The sequence below is a fragment of the Cetorhinus maximus genome, unplaced genomic scaffold, assembly GCF_964194155.1.
Source record: "Cetorhinus maximus unplaced genomic scaffold, sCetMax3.hap1.1 HAP1_SCAFFOLD_558, whole genome shotgun sequence".
Classification (NCBI taxonomy): Eukaryota; Metazoa; Chordata; class Chondrichthyes; order Lamniformes; family Cetorhinidae; genus Cetorhinus; species Cetorhinus maximus.
This window is the reverse complement of record NW_027596500.1, coordinates 247,963-261,887: the sequence shown is the minus strand read 5'-3', so window position 1 is coordinate 261,887 and position 13,925 is coordinate 247,963. Positions and strand designations below refer to the sequence as shown.

At 55.3% G+C, this 13,925-nt stretch overlaps 1 protein-coding gene across 1 annotated transcript; it reads left to right on the top strand.

Annotated features, from left to right (window-relative positions):
- Window positions 1-1,592: 1,592 nt before the first annotated feature.
- paqr4a (progestin and adipoQ receptor family member IVa) lies at window positions 1,593-9,864 on the top strand (the record flags this gene model as incomplete). The annotated part of the gene is made up of 2 exons (XM_078535619.1): window positions 1,593-1,811; window positions 9,431-9,864. Coding segments are annotated over 2 exons (653 nt in total), but the record flags the coding sequence as incomplete, so codon positions are not given.
- Window positions 9,865-13,925: the final 4,061 nt, after the last annotated feature.

The window sequence follows — 13,925 nt, the reverse complement described above, 5'->3', positions numbered from 1 at the left end:
GGGGTGTGTTGAAGGGGGTAATAGTGGGGAGTGTTGAAGGGGGTAATAGTGGTGAGTGTTGAAGGGGGTAATAGTGGTGAGTGTTGAAGGGGGTAATAGTGGGGTGTGTTGAAGGGGGTAATAGTGGGGAGTGTTGAAGGGGGTAATAGTGGTGAGTGTTGAAGGGGGTAATAGTGGTGAGTGTTGAAGGGGGTAATAGTGGTGAGTGTTGAAGGGGGTAATAGTGGGGAGTGTTGAAGCGGGTAATAGTGGGGAGTGTTGAAGGGGGTAATAGTGGGGAGTGTTGAAGGGGGTAATAGTGGGGTGTGTTGAAGGGGGTAATAGTGGGGTGTGTTGAAGGGGGTAATAGTGGGGAGTGTTGAAGGGGGTAATAGTGGGGAGTGTTGAAGGGGGTAATAGTGGGGTGTGTTGAAGGGGGTAATAGTGGGGAGTGTTGAAGGGGGTAATAGTGGGGAGTGTTGAAGGGGGTAACAGTGGGGTGTGTTGAAGGGGGTAATAGTGGGGAGTGTTGAAGGGGGTAATAGTGGGGTGTGTTGAAGGGGGTAATAGTGGGGAGTGTTGAAGGGGGTAACAGTGGGGTGTGTTGAAGGGGGTAATAGTGGGGAGTGTTGAAGGGGGTAATAGTGGGGAGTGTTGAAGGGGGTAATAGTGGTGAGTGTTGAAGGGGGTAATAGTGGTGAGTGTTGAAGGGGGTAATAGTGGGGTGTGCTGAAGGGGGTAACAGTGGGAATTGTTGAAGGGGTAATAGTGGGGAGTGTTGAAGGGGGTAATAGTGGGGAGTGTTGAAGGGGGTAACAGTGGGGTGTGTTGAAGGGGGTAATAGTGGGGTGTGTTGAAGGGGGTAATAGTGGGGAGTGTTGAAGGGGGTAATAGTGGGGTGTGTTGAAGGGGGTAACAGTGGGGAGTGTTGTGAAGGGGGTAACAGTGGGGAGTGTTGAAGGGGGTAATAGTGGGGAGTGTTGAAGGGGGTAATAGTGGTGAGTGTTGAAGGGGTAATAGTGGGGTGTGTTGAAGGGGGTAATAGTGGGGAGTGTTGAAGAGGGTAATAGTGGGGTGTGTTGAAGGGGGTAATAGTGGGGAGTGTTGAAGGGGGTAATAGTGGGGAGTGTTGAAGGGGGTAATAGTGGGGAGTGTTGAAGGGGGTAATAGTGGGGTGTGTTGAAGGGGGTAATAGTGGGGTGTGTTGAAGGGGGTAATAGTGGGGAGTGTTGAAGGGGGTAATAGTGGGGAGTGTTGAAGGGGGTAATAGTGGGGTGTGTTGAAGGGGGTAACAGTGGGGAGTGTTGAAGGGGGTATTAGTGGGGAGTGTTGAAGGGGTAATAGTGGGGTGTGTTGAAGGGGGTAACAGTGGGGAGTGTTGAAGGGGGTATTAGTGGGGAGTGTTGAAGGGGGTATTAGTGGGGAGTGTTGAAGGGGGTAATAGTGGGGTGTGTTGAAGGGGGTAACAGTGGGGTGTGTTGAAGGGGGTAATAGTGGGGAAGGGGTAGCTGTATCTTTGCTCTGTCCTGTTGCCTTTAGCCTGCCAGCCCCTTGTATAACACAGTCTCCTCCTCTCTCTCTCTCTCTCTCTCTCTCCCTCTCTCTCCCCTCAGGAATCCCGCTGCTCTTCTTCCTCTTCCTGCTGCCCCTGGCCATCCCCTGGTCCCAGATCACCGTCCCCTGGCTGGCGGTGGCTCACTACCTGGCCTGTGTGTCCCCCCAGCTCGGCAGTGTGCTGTACCACCTCTTCATGAACCACGAGGGCGGGGCGCCCATCTACCACACGCTGCTCACCGTCGACATGTGCGGAGTCTGCATGATCAACACGCTGGGTAAGCAAGGCGCTTGGGGGGGTGCGGGGGCTGGTCACCAAGGGGCTCACTGGGTTCCCGAGCATGAATGAAGCAGGCGTCTGACACACGCCCACCCCCCCTATCCACCTGGTTTCAGCTGATATCTGTATCTTGGCTGTTATGGTCTCTCAGTCCCTACCTCTGGAGGCGTCTCACTATATGACTTTGTCTCTCTCTCTCTCTCTCTCTTCCTTTCTCCACCTGTCTCCCTGTCACTGCCTCAGCCTCCCTCAGTCTCAGTTTCCCTCCCCCTCCGGCCCTCTGTCTCCCCCCCGAGCCCTCTGTCTCCCCCTCCAGCCCTCCGTCTCCCCCTCCAGCCCTCCGTCTCCCCCTCCAGCCCTCCGTCTCCCCCTCCAGCCCTCCGTCTCCCCCTCCAGCCCTCCGTCTCCCCCTCCAGCCCTCCGTCTCCCCCTCCAGCCCTCCGTCTCCCCCTCCAGCCCTCCGTCTCCCCCTCCAGCCCTCCGTCTCCCCCCCCCAGCCCTCTGTCTCCCCCCCCAGCCCTCTGTCTCCCCCCCCCAGCCCTCTGTCTCCCCCTCCAGCCCTCCGTCTCCCCCTCCAGCCCTCCGTCTCCCCCTCCAGCCCTCTGTCTCCCCCTCCAGCCCTCTGTCTCCCCCCCCAAGCCCTCTGTCTCCCCCTCCAGCCCTCTGTCTCCCCCCTCCAGCCCTCTGTCTCCCCCTCCAGCCCTCTGTCTACCCCCCCCCAGCCCTCTGTCTCCCCCCCAGCCCTCGGTCTCCCCCCCCCCAGCCCTCTGTCTCCCCCTCCAGCCCTCTGTCTCCATTCCCCTCCCTCCCTCTGTCTCTCTGTCCCGTCTCCATCTCTCTCTCTCTCTCTCTCTCTCTCTCTATCTCTCCCTGTCTCTCTCTCTCTCTCTCTATCTCTCTCTCTGTCCCTCTCTCTCTGTCTCTCTCTCTCTCTATCTCTCCCTGTCTCTGTCTCTCTCTCTCTCTCTGCCTCTCTCTCTCTCTCCCCCTCTCTCTCTGTCTCTTCCCCTCTCGAGCTTACAAACAAGGAGCAGGAGTAGGCCATTCGGCCCCTCGAGCCTGCTCCGCCATTCAATAAGATGGTGGCTGATCTGACAGTAACCTCAAATATGCATCCCACCCACCCCCCGATAACCTTTCACCGGCCCCCCGACCTTGCTTATCAAAAGTCTCTCCACCTGTGCTTTAGAAATATTCAAAGACTCTGCTCCCACCGCCTTTTCAGGAAGAGAGTTCCAAAGACTCACGACCCCCAGAGTGAGAACGTTTCACCTCGTCTCCGTCTTAAACGGGCAACCCCTTATTTTTAAACAGTGATCCCCCTAATTCTAGATTCTCCCACAAGAGGAAATGCCCTCTCCACATCCACCCCTGTCCAGACCCCTCAGGATCTTATATGTTTCAATCAAATCACCCCTCCCTCTTCTAAACTCCAGTGGATACAAGCCTAACCTGTCCAACCTTTCCTCATTAGACAACCCACCCATTCCAGGTATTAGCCTGATAAACCTTCTCTGAACTGCTTCCAACGCATTTACATCCTCCCTTAAATAAGGAGACCCGTCCTGTCCACAATACTCCAGATGTGGTCTCACTCGTGCTCTGTACAACTGAAGCATCACCTCCCTACTTTTCTATTCAATCCCCCTCACAATAAATGATAATATTCTATTAGCTTTCCTCATTACTTGCTGTACCTGCACACTAGCCTTTCGCGATTCATGCACTAAGACACCCAGATCCCTCTGCATCCCATCTCTCTCTGTCTCTGCTCGACTCTCTCTCTCCTCTGTCCGACTCTCTCTCTCTTCTCTGCCCGACTCTCTCTCTGTCTCTGCCCGACTCTCTCTCTCCTCTGTCCGACTCTCTCTCTCTTCTCTGCCCGACTCTCTCTCTGTCTCTGCCCGACTCTCTCTCTGTCTCTGCCCGACTCTCTCTCTCCTCTGTCCGACTCTCTCTCTCTTCTCTGCCCGACTCTCTCTCTGTCTCTGCCCGACTCTCTCTCTGTCTCTGCCCGACTCTCTCTCTGTCTCTGCCCGACTCTCTCTCTGTCTCTGCCCGACTCTCTCTCTGTCTCTGCCCGACTCTCTCTCTGTCTCTGCCCGACTCTCTCTCTGTCTCTGCCCGACTCTCTCTCTGTCTCTGCCCGACTCTCTCTCTCTTCTCTGCCCGACTCTCTCTCTGTCTCTGCCCGACTCTCTCTCTGTCTCTGCCCGACTCTCTCTCTGTCTCTGCCCGACTCTCTCTCTGTCTCTGCCCGACTCTCTCTCTGTCTCTGCCCGACTCTCTCTCTGTCTCTGCCCGACTCTCTCTCTCTTCTCTGCCCGACTCTCTCTCTGTCTCTGCCCGACTCTCTCTCTGTCTCTGCCCGACTCTCTCTCTGTCTCTGCCCGACTCTCTCTCTGTCTCTGCCCGACTCTCTCTCTGTCTCTGCCCGACTCTCTCTCTGTCTCTGCCCGACTCTCTCTCTGTCTCTGCCCGACTCTCTCTCTGTCTCTGCCCGACTCTCTCTCTGTCTCTGCCGGACTCTTTCTCTGTCTCTGTCCGACTCTCTCTCTGTCTCTGTCCGACTCTCTCTCTGTCTCTGTCCGACTCTCTCTTTCTTCTCTGCCCGACTCTCTCTCTGTCTCTGCCCGACTCTCTCTCTGTCTCTGCCCGACTCTCTCTCTGTCTCTGCCCGACTCTCTCTCTGTCTCTGCCCGACTCTCTCTCTGTCTCTGCCCGACTCTCTCTCTGTCTCTGCCTGACTCTCTCTCTGTCTCTGCCTGACTCTCTCTGTCTCTGCCTGACTCTCTCTCTGTCTCTGCCCGACTCTCTCTCTGTCTCTGCCCGACTCTCTCTCTGTCTCTGTCCGACTCTCTCTCTGTCTCTGCCCGACTCTCTCTCTGTCTCTGCCCGACTCTCTCTCTGTCTCTGCCTGACTCTCTCTCTTCTCTGCCCGACTCTCTCTCTTCTCTGCCCGACTCTCTCTCTATTCTCTGGCCGACTCTCTTTCTTCTCTGCCCGACTCTCTCTCTGTCTCCCCCACTCTGTCTGCCTCTCCCCCACTCTCTCTGCCTCTCCCCTACTCTCTCTGCCTCTCCCCCACTCTCTCTGCCTCTCCCCCACTCTCTCTGCCTCTCCCCCACTCTCTCTGCCTCTCCCCCACTCTCTCTGCCTCTCCCCCACTCTCTCTGCCTCTCCCCCACTCTCTCTGCCTCTCCCCCACTCTCTCTCACTGTTTCATCCCCTCTCCCTCTGTCTCTGCCCGACTCTCTCTGCCTCTTCCCCACTCTCTCTGCCTCTCCCCCACTCTCTCTCTCTGTTTCATCCCCTCTCCCTCTGTCTCTGCCCGACTCTCTCTGCCTCTTCCCCACTCTCTCTGCCTCTCCCCCACTCTCTCTGCCTCTCCCCTACTCTCTCTGCCTCTCCCCTACTCTCTCTGTCTGTTTCATCCCCTCTCCCTCTGTCTCTGCCCGACTCTCTCTGCCTCTTCCCCACTCTCTCTGCCTCTCCCCCACTCTCTCTGCCTCTCCCCCACTCTCTCTGCCTCTCCCCCACTCTCTCTGCCTCTCCCCCACTCTCTCTGCCTCTCCCCCACTCTCTCTGCCTCTCCCCCACTCTCTCTGCCTCTCCCCCACTCTCTCTGCCTCTCCCCCACTCTCTCTGCCTCTCCCCCACTCTCTCTCTCACTGTTTCATCCCCTCTCCCTCTGTCTCTGCCCGACTCTCAGTGCCTCTCCCCCACTCTCTCTCTCACTGTTTCATCCCCTCTCCCTCTGTCTCTGCCCGACTCTCAGTGCCTCTCCCCCACTCTCTCTCTCACTGTTTCATCCCCTCTCCCTCTGTCTCTGCCCGACTCTCAGTGCCTCTCCCCCACTCTCTCTCTCACTGTTTCATCCCCTCTCCCTCTGTCTCTGCCCGACTCTCTCTGCCTCTCCCCCACTCTCTCTGCCTCTCCCCCACTCTCTCTGCCTCTCCCCCACTCTATCTGCCTCCCCCACCCCGCCGGCTCGGCCTCTTACCCCTCTCCCCAAGGGAGAGGCAGAGAGAGAGATACAGAGCTCGACAGGGGAGGGGGTAAAAGAGGAGGAGGTATTGCATTATTAGTTAAGGAGTCGGTTACTGCAGTAAGGAGAGATGATATCTCGGAGGGGGCATCGAATGAAGCTTTGTGGGTCGAGCTTAGGAATAAAAAAGGGGCAGACACATTGTTAGGCGTTTATTATAGACCCCTAGATAGTCAGCGGGAAATTGAGGAGCAAATATGTGCACAATTCGCGGAGGTGTGTAAAAACGATAACAATAGGGTAATTTATATTAGGTGATTTCAACTTTCCCAACATTAATTGGGATAGACATAGTGTTAAGGGCTTGGATGGAGTGGATTTCTTGAAATGTGTACAGGAGAACTTTTTAGGTCAATATGTAGAGGGTCCAACAAGGGACGGCGCATTGCTGGACCTAATTCTGGGGAATGAAGCCGGACAGGTGGCTGAGGTGGTGGTGGGGGAGCATTTTAGCAATAGCGATCACAGCATGGTACAATTTAAGCGTGTTATGGACAAAGAAATCGACAAGTTGCAAAAAAATGTTTTGGATTGGGGGAGAGCGGATTTCAGTAAAATAAGGCAGGATCTGGCCAAGGTAGACTGGGAACAGCTACTTGCGGGGAAATCTACAGAGGAACAGTAGGGGGTGTTCAAAAAGGAAATGGGGAGGGTACAGGCTCAACGTGTTCCCTCTAGGGTGATAGGAAGGAGTCACAAGCCCAGAGAACCATGGATGGCCAGAGATACTCAGGATACGATGAGAAGGAAAAGAGAGGTTTTTAGCAGGTATAAGGGGAGCAAATCAGTACAGGAAGTGCAGGGTGGAGCTTAAGAAAGCAATTAGGAGAGCAAAGAGGGGATATGAGAAAGCTCTGGCTGGTAAAAGTAGGGAAAATCCCAAGATATTCTATAAGTATATCAATGGGAAGAGGATAACCAGGGAAAAAGTAGGGCTATCTGTCACTTGCTCGTCCTGCTTTCTACCCTTAATGTCACCATTAGCACATTCCTCAGCTAATATCACCACCGTCTACACCCCTTTGTCCTTTTGTCTATGACATCTTTGGCAATCTCTTCCTTGCCTCCACCTATCACTGGCCCTCTATCCAACTCTACCTGTCCCACCCCCCTCAACCAGCTTATATTTCACCTCTTTTCTATATTTCCTTAGTTCTGATGAAGATTCATACGGACTCGAAACGTGAATTGTGTTCCTCTCCGCAGATGCTGTCAGACCTGCTGAGTTTTTCCAGCTATTTTCGTTTTTGTTAAAGAGTAGGGCCCATTAGGCACCAAGGGGGCAACCTATGGTTGGAGCCAGAGGACATCGGTAGAGTGTTGAACGAATACTTCACATCCATCTTCACCCAAGAGAATGAGGATGAAGGTATCGAACTCGGGGAGAGAGACTGCGAGGTTCTTGAGCAAATTGATATAGGGAGTGACAAGGTATTGGGGGTGTTGGCAGGGTTAAAAGTGGACAAATCTCCAGGTCCTGATGATTTGTGTCCCAGACTGCTGAGGGAGGCAAGGGAGGAGATCGCAGGGGCTCTGACCCGAATTTTTAATTCCTCTCTGGCCACGGGGGAGGTGCCAGAGGACTGGAGAACAGCTAATGTGGTTCCGCTATTTAAGAAAGGTTGTAGAGAGAAGCTAGGGAATTACAGGCCAGTGAGTCTCACGTCAGTGGTAGGGAAACTATCGGAGAAAATTCTGAAGGAGAGAATCTATCTCCACTTGGAGAGGCAAGGTTTGATCAGGGATAGTCAGCATGGCTTTGTCCGAGGGAGGTCATGCCTAACAAATTTGATTGAATTTTTTGAGGAGGTGACCAGGTGTGTAGATGAGGGTAGTGCAGTTGATGTAGTTTATATGGATTTCAGCAAAGCCTTTGACAAGGTCCCACATGGGATACAGGGTAATTTGATAAGGTGGATTCAAAATTGGTTTAGTTGTAGGAGGCAGAGGGTGATGACAGAAGGATGCTTTAGTGACTGGAAGCCAGTGTCCAGTGGCGTACCACAGGGATCTGTGCTGGGTCCCCTATTATTCGTCATTTATATAAACGACATAGATGACTATGTAGGGGGTAGGATTAGTAAGTTTGCAGATGACACAAAGATTGGCCGGGTGGTTAACAGTGAGGTTGAGTGTCTTGGGCTACAGGAAGATATAGACGGGATGGTCAAATGGGCAGATAAGTGGCAGATGGAATTTAACCCTGAAAAGTGTGAGGTGATACACTTTGGAAGGAGTAATTTGACAAGGAAGTATTCAATGAACGGCATTGGGCACTAGGAAGTTCTGGGGAACAAAGGGACCTTGGAGTGTGTGTGTTCATAGATCTCTGAAGGCGGAGGGGCATGTTAGTGGGGTGGTGAAAAAGGCATGTGGGACACTTGCCCTTATCAATCGAGGCATAGATTACAAAAGTAGGGAGGTCATGTTGGAGTTGTATAGACCCTCGGTGAGGCCACAGCTGGAATACTGTGTGCAGTTCTGGTCGCCACATTATAGGAAGGATGTGATGGCACTGGAGGGGGTGCAGAGGAGATTCACCAGGACGTTGTACCTGGGATGAAACGTTGAAGTTATGAAGAGAGGTTTGGATGGACTTGGGTTGTTTTCGTTGGAGCAGAGAAGACTGAGGGGGTGACCCTGATCGAGGTGGACAAGATTATGAGGGGGCATGGACAGGGTGGATAGGGAGCAGCTGTTCCCCCTTAGTTGAAGGGTCAGTTACGAAGGGGACATAAGTTCAAGGTGAGGAACAGGAGGTTTAGGGGGGATATGAGGAAAAACTTTTTTACCCAGAGGGTGGTGAGGGTCTGGAATGCGCTGCCTGGGAGGGTGGTGGAGGCAGGTTAGCCTCACATCCTTTAAAAAGCACCTGGATGAGCACTTGGCACCTCATAACATTCAAGGCTATGGGGCCAAGTGCTGGTCAATGGGGTTAGGTGTTTCTCACGTGTCGGTGCAGACTCGATGGGCCGAAGGGCCTCTTCTGCACTGTGTGATTCTGTGACAGAGAGACACACAAAATGGGGGAGAAAGAGGGAGACACAGAGATCGACAAACATGCAATATGGGGGAGAGACAGAGAGCGACAGAGAGAGAGGGGGAAGAGCGGGAGAGAGAGTGAGGAGGGAAGAGGGAGAGAGAGGGGAAGAGGGAGATAGAGAGCGAGAGGCAGAGATTGACAGAGAGAGAGAGAGACATGAGAGAGGGGACAACGAGGGAAAGGCAGAGATTGAAACACGGAGACACAGAATGAGAGAGAGAAAGAGAGATAGGGAGGGACTGGGAATGGCGGAGGGACTGGGAAAGGCGGAGAGACAGTGAGTGTGAAACCTGGAGCTGTTTGAGTTGTACTCAGGCTGCCCCCTTGTGCTGACTGCCAGTAGAGTGAGTGTTTGTATGTGTGTGTCCCTACAGGAGCCCTGTCCATTAACTACTGCACCCTGCTGTGTGACCCCTCACTGAGTGAGTGTGTGTGTGTGTGTGTGTGTGTCTACAGGAGCCCTGTCCATTATCTACTGCACCCTGCTGTGTGACCCTTCACTGAGTCAGTGTTTGTCCCTCTACAGGAGCCCTGCCGATTATCTACTGCACCCTGCTGTGTTACCCACCGCTGCGCAGTGTGGCCCTCCTGATCTACATCTTCCTCTCTTCGTACGTCATCTACTGCGCTGTCAGCGCCCAGAGCAACATCCGGCGTCTGCGCTCCTTCGCCTGGCAGGCCTGCTACAGGTTTTTCTTCTTCTACCTGCGCTGGATTAACGTAGGGGCAGGAAGCCCCACTTCTCTCCGTAACTACCTGGTGATGGACAGCCTGGCCATCCTGGGAGGCTTCATCAACATCATGCGCATTCCCGAGCGCTGGATGCCTGGAAAATTCGACTACTGCTGCAACAGCCACCAGATCATGCACGTGATGGTGGTCGGGAGCATCCTCTACCTGCACTGGGGAGTGGTGGACGACCTGGCTTGGATAAGCAGCCCCCGCTGCTCTCCTGAATGACCCTCCCCCTGCCCCTTCCCCCACCTCCTTCTCTCTTCCTCCTTCCCCACCTCCTTCTCTGTCTCCCTCCCTCTCTCCCCCTTCAACACCTCCATCTCCCTCCCTCCACCTTCCACCTTCCCCCTTTCTCCCTCCCTCTTCCCTCCCTCCCTCCCTCCACCTTCCCCCTTTCTCCGTCTCTCTTCCCTCCCTCCCTCCCACCGTCTCTTCCTCCCCCTCCCCATTTTGCCTCTATCTCTCCCTCCATTCCTCTCTTCCCGTCCCTGCCTCCACCCTCCGCTGCCAACCACCCCCTGCACCACTTGCAGCAAATCCTGCTCTTCACCTTCATCCCTTTCTCCACTCCTCCCTCCCTCTCTCTCCCTCCCTCTCTCTCTCTCCCTCCCTCTCTCTCTCCCTCCCTCCCTCTCCCTCTCTCTCCCTCTCTCTCTCCCTCCCTCTCTCTCCCTCCCTCTCTCTCCCTCCCTCCCTCTCTCTCTCCCTCCCTCTCTCTCCCTCTCCCTCCCTCTCCCTCTCTCTCCCTCTCTCTCTCTCCCTCCCTCTCTCTCTCTCCCTCCCTCCCTCTCTCTCCCTCCCTCTCCCTCCCACTCTCTCCCTCCCTCTCTTTCTCCCTCCCTCCCTCTCTCTCTCCCCCTCCCTCCCTCTCTCTCTCTCTCCCTCCCTCCCTCTCTCTCCCTCCCTCTCCCTCCCCCTCCCTCTCTCTCTCCCTTTACCCCACCAGAACTCTCGATCCTTTAGCTGACGTCAGCGTCCACCCCCTGCCCAGGGCGTTGGGCCCACATTCCTTTGCCAGTCGGCCGCTGCAAAACTGCACTGAACAGTCAAACACTGAAACCCCCTCCTCCCCCTCCTCCTCCTCCCCCCTCCTCCCTCCCCTCCCCTCCTCGGACTCGGGAGAGCACAGGACAAAAGCGAGGCTGCAGGAGGGACCAGCCGGACCAGGTCCTGGCCCTCCACTCGCTCTCCGCTTAACGTTCCCGGGTCCGCCCACCTCCCGCGTTCTTTAAGGGCTTTTCAATAAACCAACGCGGAGAAGTATTATCGAGAAAGGAACACGCTGGATAAAGGAAAAAAAGAAACACGGCAGAAAGGGCAGAGACGAGAGTGAAGACGGACACTGAACAGTAGCCTGGTCGATAACTCGCAATGCTGCTTCTTTTTAATTCCATAGAGCCAGACTTCGCTTTTTTTTTGTAAGAAACCAGGTCGACGGCTGGGTCGCAGGTTCTCGACCTCCAGCTGAATCAATCCACGGGACTCCCGCCCTCCCTCACCTCACCTCACCTCCATCGCCAAAACCCCCTCCCCGCCAAGTCACCCACCCTCGCTCGCCAGATGGTGGGTGGTGCAGGAGTGGGATTGTGAGCTCAGCTCTCTATCCCTCCCTCTCTCTCTCCCTCCCTCCCTCCCTCCCTCCCTCCCTCTCTCTCTCCCTCTCTCTCCCTCCCTCTCTCTCTCTCTCTCCCTCAGCATCTCTGCTCGGAGAGTTTGACTCCCCTCCCTCCCTCTCTCTCTCCCTCAGCATCTCTGCTCGGAGAGTTTGACTCCCCTCCCTCCCTCTCTCCCTCAGCGTCTCTGCTCGGAGAGTTTGACCCCCTCCCTCCCTCTCTCCCTCAGCGTCTCTGCTCGGAGAGTTTGACCCCCTCCCTCCCTCTCTCCCTCAGCGTCTCTGCTCGGAGAGTTTGACCCCCTCCCTCCCTCCCTCTCTCCCTCAGCGTCTCTGCTCGGAGAGTTTGACCCCCTCCCTCCCTCTCTCCCTCAGCGTCTCTGCTCGGAGAGTTTGACCCCCTCCCTCCCTCTCTCCCTCAGCGTCTCTGCTCGGAGAGTTTGACCCCCTCCCTCCCTCTCTCCCTCAGCGTCTCTGCTCGGAGAGTTTGACCCCTCCCTCCCTCTCTCCCTCAGCGTCTCTGCTCGGAGAGTTTGACCCCCTCCCTCCCTCTCTCCCTCAGCGTCTCTGCTCGGAGAGTTTGACCCCCTCCCTCCCTCTCTCCCTCAGCGTCTCTGCTTGGAGAGTTTGACTCCTCTCCCTCCCTCCCTCTCTCCCTCAGCGTCTCTGCTCGGAGAGTTTGACTCCCCTCCCTCCCTCCCTCTCTCCCTCAGCGTCTCTGCTCGGAGAGTTTGACTCCCCTCCCTCCCTCCCTCTCTCCCTCAGCGTCTCTGCTCGGAGAGTTTGACTCCCCTCCCTCCCTCCCTCTCTCCCTCAGCGTCTCTGCTCGGAGAGTTTGACTCCCTCCCTCCCTCCCTCTCTCCCTCAGCGTCTCTGCTCGGAGAGTTTGACTCCCTCCCTCCCTCTCTCCCTCAGCGTCTCTGCTTGGAGAGTTTGACCCCTCCCTCAGTGTCTCCGCTCAGAGAGTTTGACTCCCCCCTCCTCCCTCCCTCCCTCAGCGTCTCTGCTCGGAGACTCTGACCAGGATCGGATGGTGTCGCTCTGGCGATAACGGAGGGACAGAGTTGACCGACCCTGCCGCGTTGGTATGGGGATCGGCTGGGGAGGGGGGTCAGTCTGCTCCGGATCATCTCCTCCTCGAGCTGGGCGCGCAGACCCCAGAGCTTTTCCAGTCCCAGCGGGAGCAATGGGCTAGTCCATCACCCTCCCCCATCCCCACCCCACCCAGCTGCTGCTCCAAACCGGGCGGGGTGAGGGGGCTGGTACTGCACAGGTGATGCCACAGGGCACAGGGAGGGGGCAGCTTTCTCTCCCTCTCTCTCTCCGCCGTTCCCCCTGTCCCCCACACCAGCTTCTGGGCCACACACCCCACCCATTCCCTCCAGCCTTGGCTCTGTGACCATCTCCACAACATTCCCCCTCCTCTCCCACTCTCCATACGGGCGTCCCGATGCTTTGGAAGCAAAAAAACGAAACTGAGGAAAAAAAAAATCAATAGATATGTTTACAGATCCAATAGGATTTCAATAAATTTAATATACATTTCAGCTTGGCAGCTGTGGTGTTTGATGGGGACAGTGTACAAGGAGCTTTACTCTGTATCTAACCCCGTGCTGTATCTGTCCTGGGAGTGTTTGATGGGGACGCTGCAGAGGGAGCTTTACTCTGCACCTAACCCCGTGATGTACCTGTCCTGGGAGGGTTTGATGGGGACGGTGTAGAGGGAGCTTTACTCTATATCTAACCCCATGCTGTACCTGTCCTGGGAGCGGTTGATGGGGACAGTGTGGAGGGAGCTTTACTCTGTATCTAACCCTGTGCTGTACCTGTCCTGGGAGTGTTTGATGGGGACAGTGTAGAAGGAGCTTAACTCTGTATCTAACCCCGTGCTGTCCCTGTCCTGGGAGTGTTTGATGGGGACGGTGTAGAGGGAGCTTTATTCTGTATCGACCCCCATGTTGTACCTGTCCTGGGAGTGTTTGATGGGGACAATGTAGACGGAGCTTTACTCTGTATCTCACCCTGTGCTGTACCTGTCCTGGGATTGTTTGATGGGGACATTGGAGAGGGCATATTACTCTGTATCTAACCCCTTGCTGTACCCGACCAGGGAACGTTTGATAGGGAAAGTGTAGAGGGAGCTTTGCTCTGTATCTAACCCCGTGCTGTACCTGTCCTGGGAGTGTTTAACTGGGACAGTGTAAAGGGAGCTTTACTCTGCATCTAACCCCATGCTGTACCTATCCTGGGAGTGTTTGATGGGGACGGTGTAGAGGGAGCTTTACCCTGTATTGAACCCCCCGCTGTACCTGCCCTGGGAGCGTTGATGGGCACAGTGTAGAGGGAGCTTTACTCTGTATGTAACCACATGCTGTACCTGTCCTGGGAGCGGTTGATGGGGACAGTGTAGAGGGAGCTTTACCCTGTATCTAACCCCGTGCTGTACCTACCCTGGGTGTGTTTGATGGGGACAGTGTAGAGGGAGCTTTACTCTGTATCTAACCCCGTGCTGTACCTGTCCTGGGAGTGTTTGATGGTGACAGTGTAGAGGGAGCTTTACTCTGTATCTAACCCCGTGCTGTACCTGTCCTGGGAGTGTTTGATGGTGACAGTGTAGAGGGAGCTTTACTCTGTATCTAACCCCGTGCTGTACCTGTCCTGGGAGCGTTTGATG